This window comes from Centropristis striata, chromosome 6 (assembly GCF_030273125.1).
Source record: "Centropristis striata isolate RG_2023a ecotype Rhode Island chromosome 6, C.striata_1.0, whole genome shotgun sequence".
In the NCBI taxonomy this organism is placed as follows: Eukaryota; Metazoa; Chordata; class Actinopteri; order Perciformes; family Serranidae; genus Centropristis; species Centropristis striata.
In genome coordinates, this window is record NC_081522.1 from 10,462,223 (window position 1) to 10,475,815 (window position 13,593).

A 13,593-nucleotide genomic window follows, 5' to 3' on the forward strand; every position below is an offset into this window, starting at 1 on the left:
CAGTATGCCAAACAAGTATGGGCGGATCTTGGATGGATGTAATGCATTTAAAAACCTTTATTCACAAGTGCTGCTGGCAAACTCACCGGAGAGTTGGTCGCTGTCCGTCTCTGTGTCTCCAGACTGGAAACTGTTGGCCAGCGAGGAGCTCCAGGACGCTGAGTAGTCGATGGTGGGGTTGATAACAACATGTGGTTCGGCTGCAGAGGAGCTGGACGCCCCACTCTCCAGCAGGGGCAGGAACATGCAGTTGTCCTGAAGACATGATCCTGCAGAAAGGACACAAAGTGATCAAAGTGACAGTCTACAATACTGATATCATGTTATTAAAGTATCTTTATTGTTGCTTTTATCTCGAGGGCCTCATTACATATACTAAAAGCATGATACCACTTGCTTATAGGGGCAGTTTACCTCAAAATCCAAAATGCATTTTTACTCTCACCTGTAGTGCTGTTTATCAGTCTAGATTGCTTTGTTGTGTGTTGCTGAGTTTTGGGGATATCAGCTGTTGAGTTGTCTGACCTCTCTATAATGGAACTATAAGACACCCATTTTGTGAGAAAAATACAATTAAGAAACTGAACAGCAACGTCTCTTTCCAGAAATCAAGACCCGGTTAGTCAAAACAATCCACAAACCTTGTTGTGAGCCGTTTCATTTAGAAACTATACTAGAAAGAAAATAGTTCTGACTTTAAACTACTCAACAAGGTTTGTGGATTATCTTGAGTAACCAAATGTGTTTGTATTTGACAGAAGGCAGACATCTCTGTGGCTGACATCTCAAACACTCTAACTCACACCGAAACAATCTGGACTAATAAATAGCACAGCTGGTAAGAAGAGAAATTTGTATTTTGTATTTTGAGTTGAAATGTGTCTTTACATGATCAGAAAGAACATATAATAGCTTGTAGATTCAGATCAGTAAACTCTGTAGGTGATCACAGAGATCCCGCTCCCTCTTTAACTCTCTCATATTACTGCACTCATACATTTTTAACAAGTCTTTAAAATTCTTTTTACCCTCTGATACTTGACACTAATGGGGAACAATAAGGCCCCTGGCTTTCCAAAACCAACTGTGAAACTCGTCTGATCAGGTTATATTTCTTATTAAAATTAAAGTTAAACTGGCAGGAATGTGTAATAACAAGTACAGGCTAATGAGACACATGATCTGACTGAATAAAACGGTTTGGGGATGCATTTTAATTATTTCTGTGTATTTGTCTACTGCAGTTTTGCAACCGTGGAGTTAACGATCTTTAGAAAACTAGAGCAAATATCAACAGTTTTTTCCCCCCCTTTTTATTGTGTTTTTTTACAAAAGTAAAATCATGAAAATTGCCAGAAATATGAGGAAATATATTCTCTTTTCAGCTCATTTTCATATAACATGTTTCGTGTTGTATGAAAATGCTCCTATGTGGAAATTCAGAAGGAGGATTATAATCAGCACAGTGAGATGAAAAATGCCCTAATGCATGCTATAAATGAATATCTATCCTTTTTGCATAGATCCACTGAGCCATTATGTTGAAGTAATTGTTTTATTACATAATGTGGAGGCTACTACTCTGAATCCTAAACAGGTCAGTGCCAAGGTTAACCAAGTTAGCATACAATAATGCATTTTAATTTGTTTACGATGGAGGGATAACATCTACAGTCAGAGATTTTTATTCAGTGTGTGCTGATGTGTGCTCCCTCCCTCATGTGTTCATTCAGCTTCATTAGGACAACAGGAAGGGCCGCGGGGCTGCACTCAGTCCAAACAACATGACTCACCAACATCCAGAAGTACTTTACATCTCACAAATGATTCTCCACAGGTTCAACCACGACATCTCCCCTCAGCATCTCTCCTCAAAGGAGCCACAAGAGAACAGCACATGGCTTCCAGACACGCTGGTTCGTACAGTACGTTATTAAAATGCTAAATTTTAAATGTTCACAGTTTAGTTCATGACAGCAACAGCAGTAACCGGAGGGCTGCGTAAGACAGCCTGCAAGAATAGAGGGTGTTGTAATTCAACCGAAAACACTGCAGTATGTTTGAGTTCATCCAAAAACTCCCTCTTGTCACCTTAGAAGACAAAAATGTTTGAGTCAAAAAAGCTGACAAAAATATATATTGAAATATTATTTTCACCTTCACTGGGTTCAATCTTTAACCCAACATCAGTCCTGATCGTATAATTATTCAAGTTATTCATTTCAACCCAATAAATGTGTGTCCATAATGCCATTTTTGTAAAAAGCACATTCATTTTTCTTAAATATTTTCTTTATATTAATATACCGTATATTAACTACTCTAACAATGTGTGCAGTACCCTTTAAAAAAATACTGTTTGCTACAAAAATATAGATTATTTCCCACTTTCATTGAGTTAGATTTTTATTGACAAAGATTACATGATCATAACGACCAAATAAACATTTATTTTCAGAATTTTAACCCTTTAAATGTGGTTTGTGTCAGGATCCTAGTGTTTTTCCTTCCCTTTTGCGGGCGTGTGTCTTGTTTTGTTTTCCCCTGTCTTGTGTGTGTTCGTCTGGAGCTGGGCGGAGCTGGAGTTTACCACTGACCTGCACACCATCAGCCATCTTCAATCAAGCCACCTGCCAACAATCAGCCACTTACACTCTTCCCTGGATATAAGCCTGGTTCAGTTCACCACTCATCGCCAGATCATCGCTGTGGTAGTGTGATGAACTTCAGCTCTGTAGTTTTTTTGGACTTGCTACATATTTTTTCCTGCTCATTCTGACTGTATTTTCTGTTTTCAGTTCCTGCCATTGCCTGCTTCCCCCTGGACTCAAACAACCCCCTCTGCCCTGCTCCAGATCCAGTTCCAGCTCCTGCCTAACCACAATCACTATCATTAAAGACTTTGTTTTTTACAACTTTTTGGATCCTGTTGTCTGCATCGTAGGTCCAGATCTCGTCAATCTTGACAGTTTGTTTATATAATGTCACTTCATTTTATGAAAAACATCCACAAAACAAATTATTTTCTGTAAACTCGACGCAAGGGGGGATATTTTTCACAGTCCGGGCTAAGATCAGTGATTAGCAACAACATTGATTTTGATGCATTGCAACAAACACTCCAGTGCTCCATAATACAGCAGCAATGCCTCCAGTGGAAACCAGGAAAATAGCATGTATTTGCCCCATAGGGCAAACATGAGAACATGGCTCAATTTGTAGAAAAAAATAAAAACAACAATTATAAAGATTTTTGTCCTTAAGGGTCTCAGTGTCTGTAACTGGCTACACAGTTTATTTAATAGTCATTATAGGAGATTTAAAAAATCAAAATCAAAACCCTTGGTAAAATGTATGCCAAATGAATTAACTCAGCCAAAATTATTTAAAAATGTAAAAACCAAAAAAGCCAAAATTGTCCCAAGAGATACATTAGGGTTAGGTCTGAGTTCAGCGTGTGTTCAATGACTAAGTGCAATTACTCAACTCCCCGTAGTGCCTTACAAGCACCATTAACACACATTACTGAACGGACGTCAGTGCCAAGAAAGAATAGTAACATGAAAACTTTTGGGTCTAGGTGACCAGAGCACCAGAAGACTGGTCAAAAATTAATAACTTTCTCTGAAAAGTGCTTTGTCCATTATCGTAAGTGCAGTAATATGCTGTCCCGAGGATTTCACAATTATAGAGACACTAGGTAGATCGATTGATGAGCAAATACTTCCTCCTTGAACTTCCTGGAATGTGATTATTTATTTAAACGAATACATTTTAAAGCCCTGGGTCACTTATTTCCTCTCTCGAGTAGCTGTGAATGTATGATGAGAGGTTGAGAAAGTGTGACCCCATTCATCATGGATAGGTATAATCTATCCAACCATACACAATAAGCCCCACAGCCAGACTGTCTGACAGATACTATGACCAGGACTAAATTGTTACTTTGCAATAAGTCCCACAAACTCATCTTGAGGAGATGGAAACATAACATCAGTGTATGTGCATAAACACTTTCCGTTATGGAAATATCAAGAGCTGACATAGAAAATGTATTTAGTTTGAGTGCAGCCAGGTGGACATCTTCTCCAACAACTTGTTAATTGAATAAAAGGGGCATCAGTGTTTATCACCTTAATACATATAAGCTAAAGTATCCAGTCTGCAGGGCAGTTATACTGCAGTATTTCCATTACATGATGGCTACTCCAGCCTGCTCTGTGTGCCTTACATCACTTAAACAGCTTACAATAGTGGGCAGTGATTCCTTACAGCCACATAAACGTCTCCATTAAACCACAACACTCTTGTCTCCTTCTCTAATCCAGTTTGTGCAGATAAAATGTTGTGTTCTTTCAGATGAAAATAAAAAAAAGATAATATTGCACTATCACACTCATTGGTATTGCAAATGTGCCGTTATGAAAACCGTTTTTACAGAACACATCATGCAGAAAACAATTTGCAATTAAATGTTCTATTTTATTTTATCTAAATAGCTAGCAATAGACTGATACTGAACATAAACTATCATTTAGCTATTTATTTTATTTTTCTTTGGTTACATTTTTAAATGTTCAGCAATTGACTTATATCGAACATACATAGCTTTTTATTTCAATGGTCAGCAATAGACTGATACTGAACATACAATAAATATATACAAAAATTAATATTTTTTTAATATATAATTTATTCTAAATTTTAAATACCGAATATACAGTACTGGTGTTTATTTAGACTTTTATTACATTTTTTATGTATTCTTCATTTTCACAGTGTTCATTTCTAGAAATGGTTGACAATTAATGCATTCTATGAATAATGTTTAATAACTTTAAATATTCTTTCATAAAGTCTTTATATTTACAAAAGCAGCCTACTGAGTACCTTCGTGTATGGTTGTATCAGTGCAAAATCCACATTGAAAAGGTCTATTTTCTTTCCAGGTAAAAAGTGCACCATATGGCCTGACATACCGGTAATCCATTAATTTGTCCCTTCTAAAATCAGTATTGGTGTCCAAAAGGCCTTAATTTTCGGACTCTAAACATAATTCTAAACAATGATCTTTACTGTAAAACATGATGCGGAAAAATTATGATGAAAAAAAAACCCCAAAACAATAGAAGAGGAGAACAGCTATTAAACACAATGGCCTCTCCAGAATAACAACCACATGCTTCAATAACCACATTCTTGCGCCTAAATTCTCCGATTACATAGCAGGAAGACACAGTATGGCCCAGATCTCTGCACATCATAAAGCACCGACAGGGAGAGCCATGTTAGTCAATGGAGAAGCACTATATTCACTACTGAGGAGTGACCCTGAAACATGAGGTGAAGGAGCACACACTGGAGGATCTAAACCAGCTTAAAATGCTTGTTGATTTATATACTATGGTGCACACTTGACCCAGCTTCCAGCAGAGCCACCACATCACAATTTGCTCCCATGTCCCATCTCTGAGTCTCTGCACACCACTGAACATTATCCACATGGCTCAACACGGATGAAAACACTGTCCTATTAGCTCTCAGGACATAACCACAGTTTTTGCCATTTTCATCTTTGCCGGGGGCAGTGATGATTTAGAACAGCTAATAAAAGCCACAGCTTTCATGCATTAGATAGCTCATTAAACTGAATGACGCTAGACATGTTTGCTGGATTTCCCTAGAAAACACGCGCTCTCATTTCTCCAGTCTGCGACTGACCACTGAGGTTATAGGCACGAGATTACAATTTGATTTACTCACATGTCCAAATGAACACCGCACATGAATGCCCTGTGTAGTTTTTATTCAATTCAATGACCTTTTAATCCATGTCATGAAGCACCTCTGTAACACTTCATGAATAAATCAATCACACAATGGATCAGTTGTCATCACATAGATTGATACAGTTTCATACTGTTTACTGAGCTATTCTACACTCATCATCACTTATTCATGCAGCTTTTGCAGTATAATTAATATAATAATAATGTAAAAACTGCTAACCAAAAGTGCACTTTTCTCCAAGTGTGTACATAAATACGGCACAGAGATGGTTTTGTTCAATCTGCAGAATAGAACAACTTATTAAAATATTGTTTTTTCATATAAACTAACTGCATAAACAATAAGATAAAACATTACCCAGACATAGGAGGGAGAGTAATAATATACCCATATAACAGAATCAATTCTATACAGTCGCTCCTGAATATATTTAGTTTTAGCTGCAGTTTTACTCTAATTCCTTGGTTAACTCACTGTGTCCCCTTCAGAAGTGAGTCAAACCTACCTGAGGAGCTGCCAAGAGCCTGTGACATCCTGACTTCACTTGCGTGTAATTACGCCTTCAGCACAAATCCCCCATCAATAAGTTTCTGAGTGACAACTTGTACAACTACAAGAAGCTGTGCAGTCTCATGAACCTGCCATTCCCACAGTGCAGCACTTTGAGCCGTGAAGGCAGCCGGGCGGTGCAACGAAGACGGATGGGTGGAGTTTACAGTGTTGTCGGGTTAAGCGGGGTACAAAATCAAAACTCTTAGGTTATTGATTGCAGAGTAGCTATCGACTGGACGGAACTGCTGTATGGAGAATTACTCACATCACATACAGCAGCTTTCACATAAAGCGACGTGATTGAGAACAAATGACCCCCTTAAATAGGAGAGAAAGACCTCTTCATGATATACTAGTTTGTTTTGAATTTGATTTGCATTATCTGCTGCCATGTAGGTTAATTACACTTCTGATACTGTGCTTATAAAATCGGCTACTTTACGATTATTTTTTCTCACATTGACTTTTCTTGTGTGTCCCGTCTACCTTCAATTTAGCACTCTACATCTTTTTAACCGGCTATATTCTGATGCATTTATTGTGTTAAAAAAATACAAAATTAGGCTAAAATCATTTTCATCTTTTAAATCCTTTATGGGTTATAATGTGAATCCCTCACTATGCATTGCCGTTTTCCTGTGTTTCTCTCGTATTACCCTTTACTCCTTGAATGTACACAATTAGGATTTGAGATACATTTTTGTTTTGTTCTTAATTGTAGGCCTATCTCGTTGTATCTTTTATTGTATCTTCTGTAATAATTTTATTTTTCTTCCGTTCACGTTTATCTTTTTTACTTTATGTATATTGTATTAATGTTTAGGTCTTGTTTATTTATTTATTCATTTTCATTTTGTTGTGTTTTAATGACACACTATAAAGCACTTTAGGTTCCCTTTATTGGTTTCAATACCATAGAGTGACTCTTTGAGCTGCATTGAATCTACGACAGGTCCTATACAAGAAAAGTTAATATTGTTATTATTATTATTATTATTATTATTATTATTATGTTTATTATTATAATGTTTTTTTAGTTGAATCTTGATGTTTTTGTTACTACTACTATTATTATTATTATTGTTGTTGTTGTTGTTGTTGTTGTTCTAATCGAGAGTAAATTGCTGATTTGGATGCATTATAATCAATAATTTATTTATTTATTTTCACCGTGGGGTTTCTCCTTTCGCTCTGTCCTTCTCCACTGGGTGGCGCTGTTTGACCAGCTACCAGAGGACCAGCGTGTAGAATCCACCCATCTGAGCTACGTTCAAAATCATACAATTAAAACATTTGACGCAATGAGGTTAAATAACTAAAGTTTGCTACAAATAAGACCACTACTTCTTTCGACTCGTCATGTTTAAAGTACAGCAGTGGTCTCCTAGTGTTTTGATAGCTGGCGTGGAAGTTAAAGCTCGTTTATTTGTTTGTATTCTAGCAGAAAACTGTTCTTAATAAAATAGGAAAACATGCAACTGGTGAGTGGGGAGAGGGAGACAGTAGAACATGTGGCAACAGCGTGCCCTGAGTATGAAAGGGAGAAGGAAGATGAAGGTAGCAGTGGCGGTTCTACACAGGGGCCTACAGGGGCCACTGCCCCTGTGAAGAAGCCTTTGGCCCCTGCTGTGGCCCCTGTGTCAAATTAGTAATAAAATGGTCAATTTATAACAATGAACAATGGAACAATTCTAACCTTTTTTTTTGTTCCAACAATATCTCATTGCACACAAAAGGCACCCAGAATGTGTACATTGTATAATAGTTTAACTCTATGGAGTCTTATAGGGCTATTTTGTCCATTTTTTAGTCTTTGTAAGTCATTTTGTGTCTTTTTTTGTCATTTTGTGTCTTTTTTGGTCATTTTGTGTCTTTTTCAAGACATTCAAAGATTTTGAATGCTTAAATATCATCTTTGCCATTTTTTCATGTGCTAATGTGCCCCTCTGATTAAACACTGGCCCCTCCTTGGCCCCATAGACGGATTACCGCATGGGCAAAGTGGGCGTGTGCCCAGGGCCCTAGAGCCAATAGGGGCCCTTGGCCTTCAGATTTTAAAAAAAAAAATGTTTTTGGTACAATTTAAAAATATATTGGAATGAATGTGGCTTTGAAAATGTAGTATGATAATAAAATCAATTAAATGCTTTAGAAATTATAATATTAAATCAGTAATGTGTGATGACACAATACGCTGGTCACTAGGGTCAAAGTTGAAAAAAATGCGTTTTTAAAATGGAGACGTGGGCGCTCAGTGGATCAGCTAAACGAAAACAGTGGAAAGAAAAAGGTGAAAGGGCTGAAACCACACTATGTACTAACTAACTGGCCGTAGAGGCCAAACTGGTCAGAGAGTTGGACTGTGATTAATTTATCAAGGACTTTTCCTCGAAGGCCAGGGAAAGGCCGGTGGTTTAGGTAAGTGGTTTCTAGGAATGTAGCCGGTATCTGAGTACTCGGCATCTGAGTGCCGTGTTCGACCCCCCGGTCGGTCTGAACACATTAGCGCGATTTAGTGCATTTGTTTATTACCATTACAAAATGACTCCTCCATGGCATGTACCTGTATTTGTGTGTGTAAGTGCGTCTGTGTGCGCCGGCCAGCGCGAGGGAGAGAGAGTATTAATGGGACACTCTGGGTGCGCAGGTTGATAGTTTCATTTTTTAAAATAGGTGGTTACCTATATTTTAATTAATACTGCAAGGACTGGCTATTTGAGCTTTCTGTCTCTCCAATAACATATATATCATCCTGTACATGGCAGGTGCCAAACAAAACAGACCTAAACTGACAGTAATGTTGTGTGGTTGTGTGTGCCGGTGTTACGTGCGTAATGAGCGCCGTTGCACGCGCACATAATGCGTGTGTAGACAGGGGCTCGTGGTCATGATAATCCTTCGATGTGTATATCGTCCTGTACGTGGCAGGTGCCAAACAAAACAGACCTAAAATGACAGTTATTTTGTGTGGTTGTGTGTTGCCCGGTATTGTTATGTGCGTAATGGGAAGAGCGCCTTTGCGCGCACACTGTTTGCATGTGTAGGCAGGGGCCCGTGGCGAGTTTGTGTCCAGGGCCCGTGGTCATGATAATCTGTCTATGCTTGGCCCCCACAGTAAAATTGGTCTAGAACCGCCACTGGAAGGTAGAGATGCAGAAGGCAGCTATAAGTGGAGAAAAATTCAAAAATATATTAGAAGGTGGGAAATCTATAGAAGGGAGGAAAATCCTTCTGAGATTTCTTGCCACAACTGGACTAATTCAAAGAATATAACAGAAGGGAAGTATGAAAGAAGTCCAGCAGATGGCGGTATATGCAACGAAAAGGATGCCAACTGCCAATAAACACCAAAGATGAAGAAGAAGAAAACCGTGTTCACTAACGTACCGCTCTTGAACGCACCTCGGCAAATTAGTCAGCCAGTTGGTTGAACTGTGACCAAAACAATCTCAGAGGGATAACATTTGGCTTTCTGATACATATTTTCCAAATGCCGATACGATTGAACAAGAGGTGTGAGGAGAAATAATTTAATTAGGTTTGCTTGGGCAAGTAGCAGGGCTTGTAGCTAGTAGCTGTTAGCTAGTATGCTAACGTTACCGTAAGCTACCAGAAGCCGTTAGCTCGCTAACTAACGGTTACGTTATGCCAGAAGACTCTAAAGCTGCTGGGAGTAGAAGCTGCTGCCTCTGTTGCCTTGACTACCAGCTAAGCATTTCGGCTCACCAGCTAGTTAGGTAGCTAGTCAGGCTGAACCGAGACACTGATAACTCATTTTCTACGTTGCCTTTTACTGCCTGGAACAACAACTCCAGCATGGGGATGTGCTTACCGTGCCTTGGTGGAGCAGCGGACGACGTTGTTGTCACTCCAGATCCAGTAGGTTGACTTTAATAAAACTTTTACTACCAGCTGTGTCACTAGATAAGTCACAGTGTCGCACCTGTGTTACAACACGAAGAACTGACACAAATGATTTCAACTTAACGCTGCGTGAATGTGATTATTCATCCGTAGCGTAGGACACCAACAGGCCCTACTAGGCAATGCTGCAGAGGCGTTGACTGTGTTTAGCCTCTGTAAACACTGGCATGTCAAATATGCTCCAGGCCCAGAGCAACCAACGAGCTATACACCTTAAGAAGATTACTTGCAGTTGTAGCTTACACGTTTCTTGTGCGTTTTCCTTTTTTTCAGGAGACACGGAGACAACAATTAGCTGAAGCTGCAGAGAAGAGACAAAAAGAGGTAGGTTTGGTAGTGGTTGGTTCTCTGTATGTGTCTTAAACACCGTCAGGACAGTTTTTTGATGCACTTTGATTCTATTTTTTTAGTTCAATCTAGCTAAAACTAATGTATTCTCAACACAACAGCTCTGCAATAAAGCCTTGTCTTCTGTTATTTATACAATTTCTCAATTTATCACCTTTTATAAAAACAAGATTTACTGCAGGGTTGTTCATTATAGCTACATGTACCTAATACTCTGGTAACTTTAATGTAGTATAACTTTTTAGCCTTATATTACATATATACGTCCCAATCAAGGTAGATTCCTATGACAGTGTGGTGAGTGATTTTTTATTACACAGAAAAGCCACTTGCATACCCATAAGAGACATGCTAAAGTTGTATCGAGGTAAGTAAACATGGCCAGGTGAACCTTTTGGATTGGCTGATATCTAAACCACCACATGTTGCTGCTCCAAATCACTGTTTTCACCTTTAAATATCCCTGACACCCTGAGGATTCACACTTTCACGACTGCAGATGAAAGAAAGCACCAAGCCCTAACGCACAGTCACGTTTCAGTTAGCTGCTCCATCCTTTATCTGAATTACCTTATTTGGCAGTTCAATGTCATTGTGCTACACAAACATGCCTTGTGCTTTTTGAAGAGGTTGTGGGAAAATAATTTATTAACAATGCTTTTGAAAAACATGCATGTTAATGTCTTTTAACATCTCAATGAGATTAAAACACTTCAAATAAAGCTATTGTCTGCCAAGTGCTTGATTATTTTCCACTCTCTTTTTCAGACAACATACAGGGGCGTTAAAAATCCAGAAGCAGTTGAGAGAAAAAAGAAAAAACAAGAAGAGATTGAAAAACAGGCGATGACCACCTCTGTGTCTGGTGGCGGGGGCGGGTTGAAGGTTAGTTTTGTGTTTTATCCCCAAGAACAACAAAACCAATAGAGCCAATATTTCTTACTGATAATACTGTTGCTTGATGATGCACTGATTTATAGAAGAGATCTAGTCTCATATCTTGATGTAAATATTATTTTGATATATCAATATACTGGAGATTATTCTGATGATTTCCCCTCTTTTGTTCTCTAGTGGCAGGTGGGCTGAAAATCAGGATGAAGTATTGACTCAGAAGTCCAAAACAACATGAAGAATGGCAGCAATATGACTTGAAAGATGTTTGAACTGCTGTCCAGTTTTTGAATTATTATTATTTTTTGCCTATTTTATGACGTTATAATGAGACAAACAGTTACGGTTGTCATGCTCTATGCAAAACAATCTGTAGTTATCACGAACTGCTGGCTCCCATGTTGCCAAGTTATACAAGCCACTTTGGACCTTTGGACAAGTCAGGGATGACACAGAAATGTGTGCGCATGTACAGGTCCTACGGTATTAATATAATTTGACCCATGACCAAGATTAGATTACACAAAAGAATGTGATAATGAAGTCCAGTTGTATCTCTGGTGACTGTTGTCGTATGAACACAAAGCTGTCCTCCAACATTTTTTGGCTCTTTCACCACACTGCTTCAGGTTTTCATCATCAAGGATCTGTAAATGCATATTAGTTTTTTTCTTTAAAAGTCCTTTATGCAGATTGCATATTTCACAACTTAAACACAAACAATGTTTACAAAAATTTAAGTGTGCTTATTGTAGGATGTGTATACAGTAAGTAAGCACCCAGTTAACACTCATTTCACCTTATTTAGGGCTCTATTTGTTGGCAACACAATGACTCGTGCAAACAGTGTTAAAAGTTGTTGGAATTTACCCAACTTGTAATGCACTTGGTCTGTCCCTGGGCTGTTTTTGTTACCAGTGCTGCACCTATGTCCCCTGTTGATAAGAATGGGGACTGCTGATCAATATAAAACACTAAAACAATTATTAATAATTTGTTAACCATCAAAACCATCAGTGATCTTGTGCACATGGCTTATTGCACTTTGCACTGGTCGTTGCCATTACTCCTTAAACAGAGCCCTTTTTGTTTTTTGTCTTTTTTTCTGCACAATTTTACTGTGTTGCATTTCAATTGCAATGTATGCAACACTGGTGTGATGCCTGCTTAATTTAAAGTATATGAAATGTGTTTGAATTGCCATATTAGAAACGTAAGCTTTTGTTAGACATCTATTTGCACAGTTTGTCAACATTTGGTGAACAGCAAACATGCTATAACAGAAAGGGGAAGAAACTGAAGGAAAAGAACGTGAAGTATGTACAGTCTGTACTGAAGTATTTACTTTGACTCACTTAACTGAGTGCATTTCTTAAGCCTTCACTCCTTAAATGCTTCCGGTGCTCTCGCCATTTTATAGATCAAGAAATCTAGCCAATGTTATTTACTACAATAAACCACATTTCTGCTACTCTAGAGTGGATTTCATGAAAATTACTGTTTTACAGAAAGATGATTTAAGTTTCATTCCGGTTAAGTTGGTCAGTGATATAGTTTACAACATACTAGGGTTCCTAAATTAAAACAAAGTACACCTAGTTGTAGACTTACTCCATCACCAGTATTTTTTAGTCTTGCATATAATGAAAATGTTTACATTCTGAAGCAGACTCCTCCTTTATGTTTGGGCTTTTGATCAGAATACCTATCCAGTCCTGCTGGAAACATGAATATACAAAGTAGAAATTTCAAAATGATGAAGATTCAGGTTTTGAGAATTTATTGAAAATGTACATCTAAAACAGAAATTGGACTTATGTACTTAACATACAAACCTGTTTGCATAGCTAGTGATCTCATGCCTAACATATTATTTCCAGGGGGAAAATAATACACAAATTAACACATTAAATGATTATGTTGTGAATCTATCAATTATGAGAAAGGTTAAAAGAATGATCAAGTTTCTGTGATTGCACTACCTCTAGAGGGCAGTAACATGCAACAAATTGGAAGAATTGCAGAACCTTAGAGAGTAAACCTACTGTATTATTATCATCATAAATCATTGAGGTTCTGTTTAAC

At 38.0% G+C, this 13,593-nt stretch overlaps 2 protein-coding genes across 2 annotated transcripts in view; one reads left to right on the plus strand and one right to left on the minus strand.

The window, feature by feature from the left end:
• Positions 1-6,326, minus strand: part of ano3 (anoctamin 3) — a 55,915-nt gene extending 49,589 nt beyond the window's left edge. The window contains exons 1-2 of the mRNA XM_059335548.1: positions 6,296-6,326; positions 102-269 (exon numbers count right to left, since the gene is read on the minus strand). Of these exons, the coding sequence (XP_059191531.1) occupies positions 102-269; positions 6,296-6,323 (196 nt within the window). The 5' untranslated portion in view covers positions 6,324-6,326. The remainder of the gene's footprint in view (positions 1-101; positions 270-6,295) is intronic.
• Positions 6,327-9,679: 3,353 nt separating this feature from the next.
• svip (small VCP interacting protein) lies at positions 9,680-12,979 on the plus strand. The gene is made up of 4 exons (XM_059335590.1): positions 9,680-10,221; positions 10,540-10,590; positions 11,383-11,499; positions 11,689-12,979. The coding sequence occupies exons 1-4, from the start codon at positions 10,159-10,161 to the stop codon at positions 11,701-11,703; spliced, it is 246 nt and encodes an 81-aa protein (XP_059191573.1). The 5' UTR covers positions 9,680-10,158; the 3' UTR covers positions 11,704-12,979.
• Positions 12,980-13,593: the final 614 nt, after the last annotated feature.

Excerpts from the sequence above, each read along its gene's own strand:
- svip (XM_059335590.1), top strand. The coding sequence starts at position 10,159 with ATGGGGATGTGCTTACCGTGCCTTGGTGGAGCAGCGGACGACGTTGTT. Across the intron at positions 10,222-10,539 it reads TTGTTGTCACTCCAGATCCA|GAGACACGGAGACAACAATT; the intron begins GTAGGTTGACTT and ends CCTTTTTTTCAG. Across the intron at positions 10,591-11,382 it reads CAGAGAAGAGACAAAAAGAG|ACAACATACAGGGGCGTTAA; the intron begins GTAGGTTTGGTA and ends TCTCTTTTTCAG.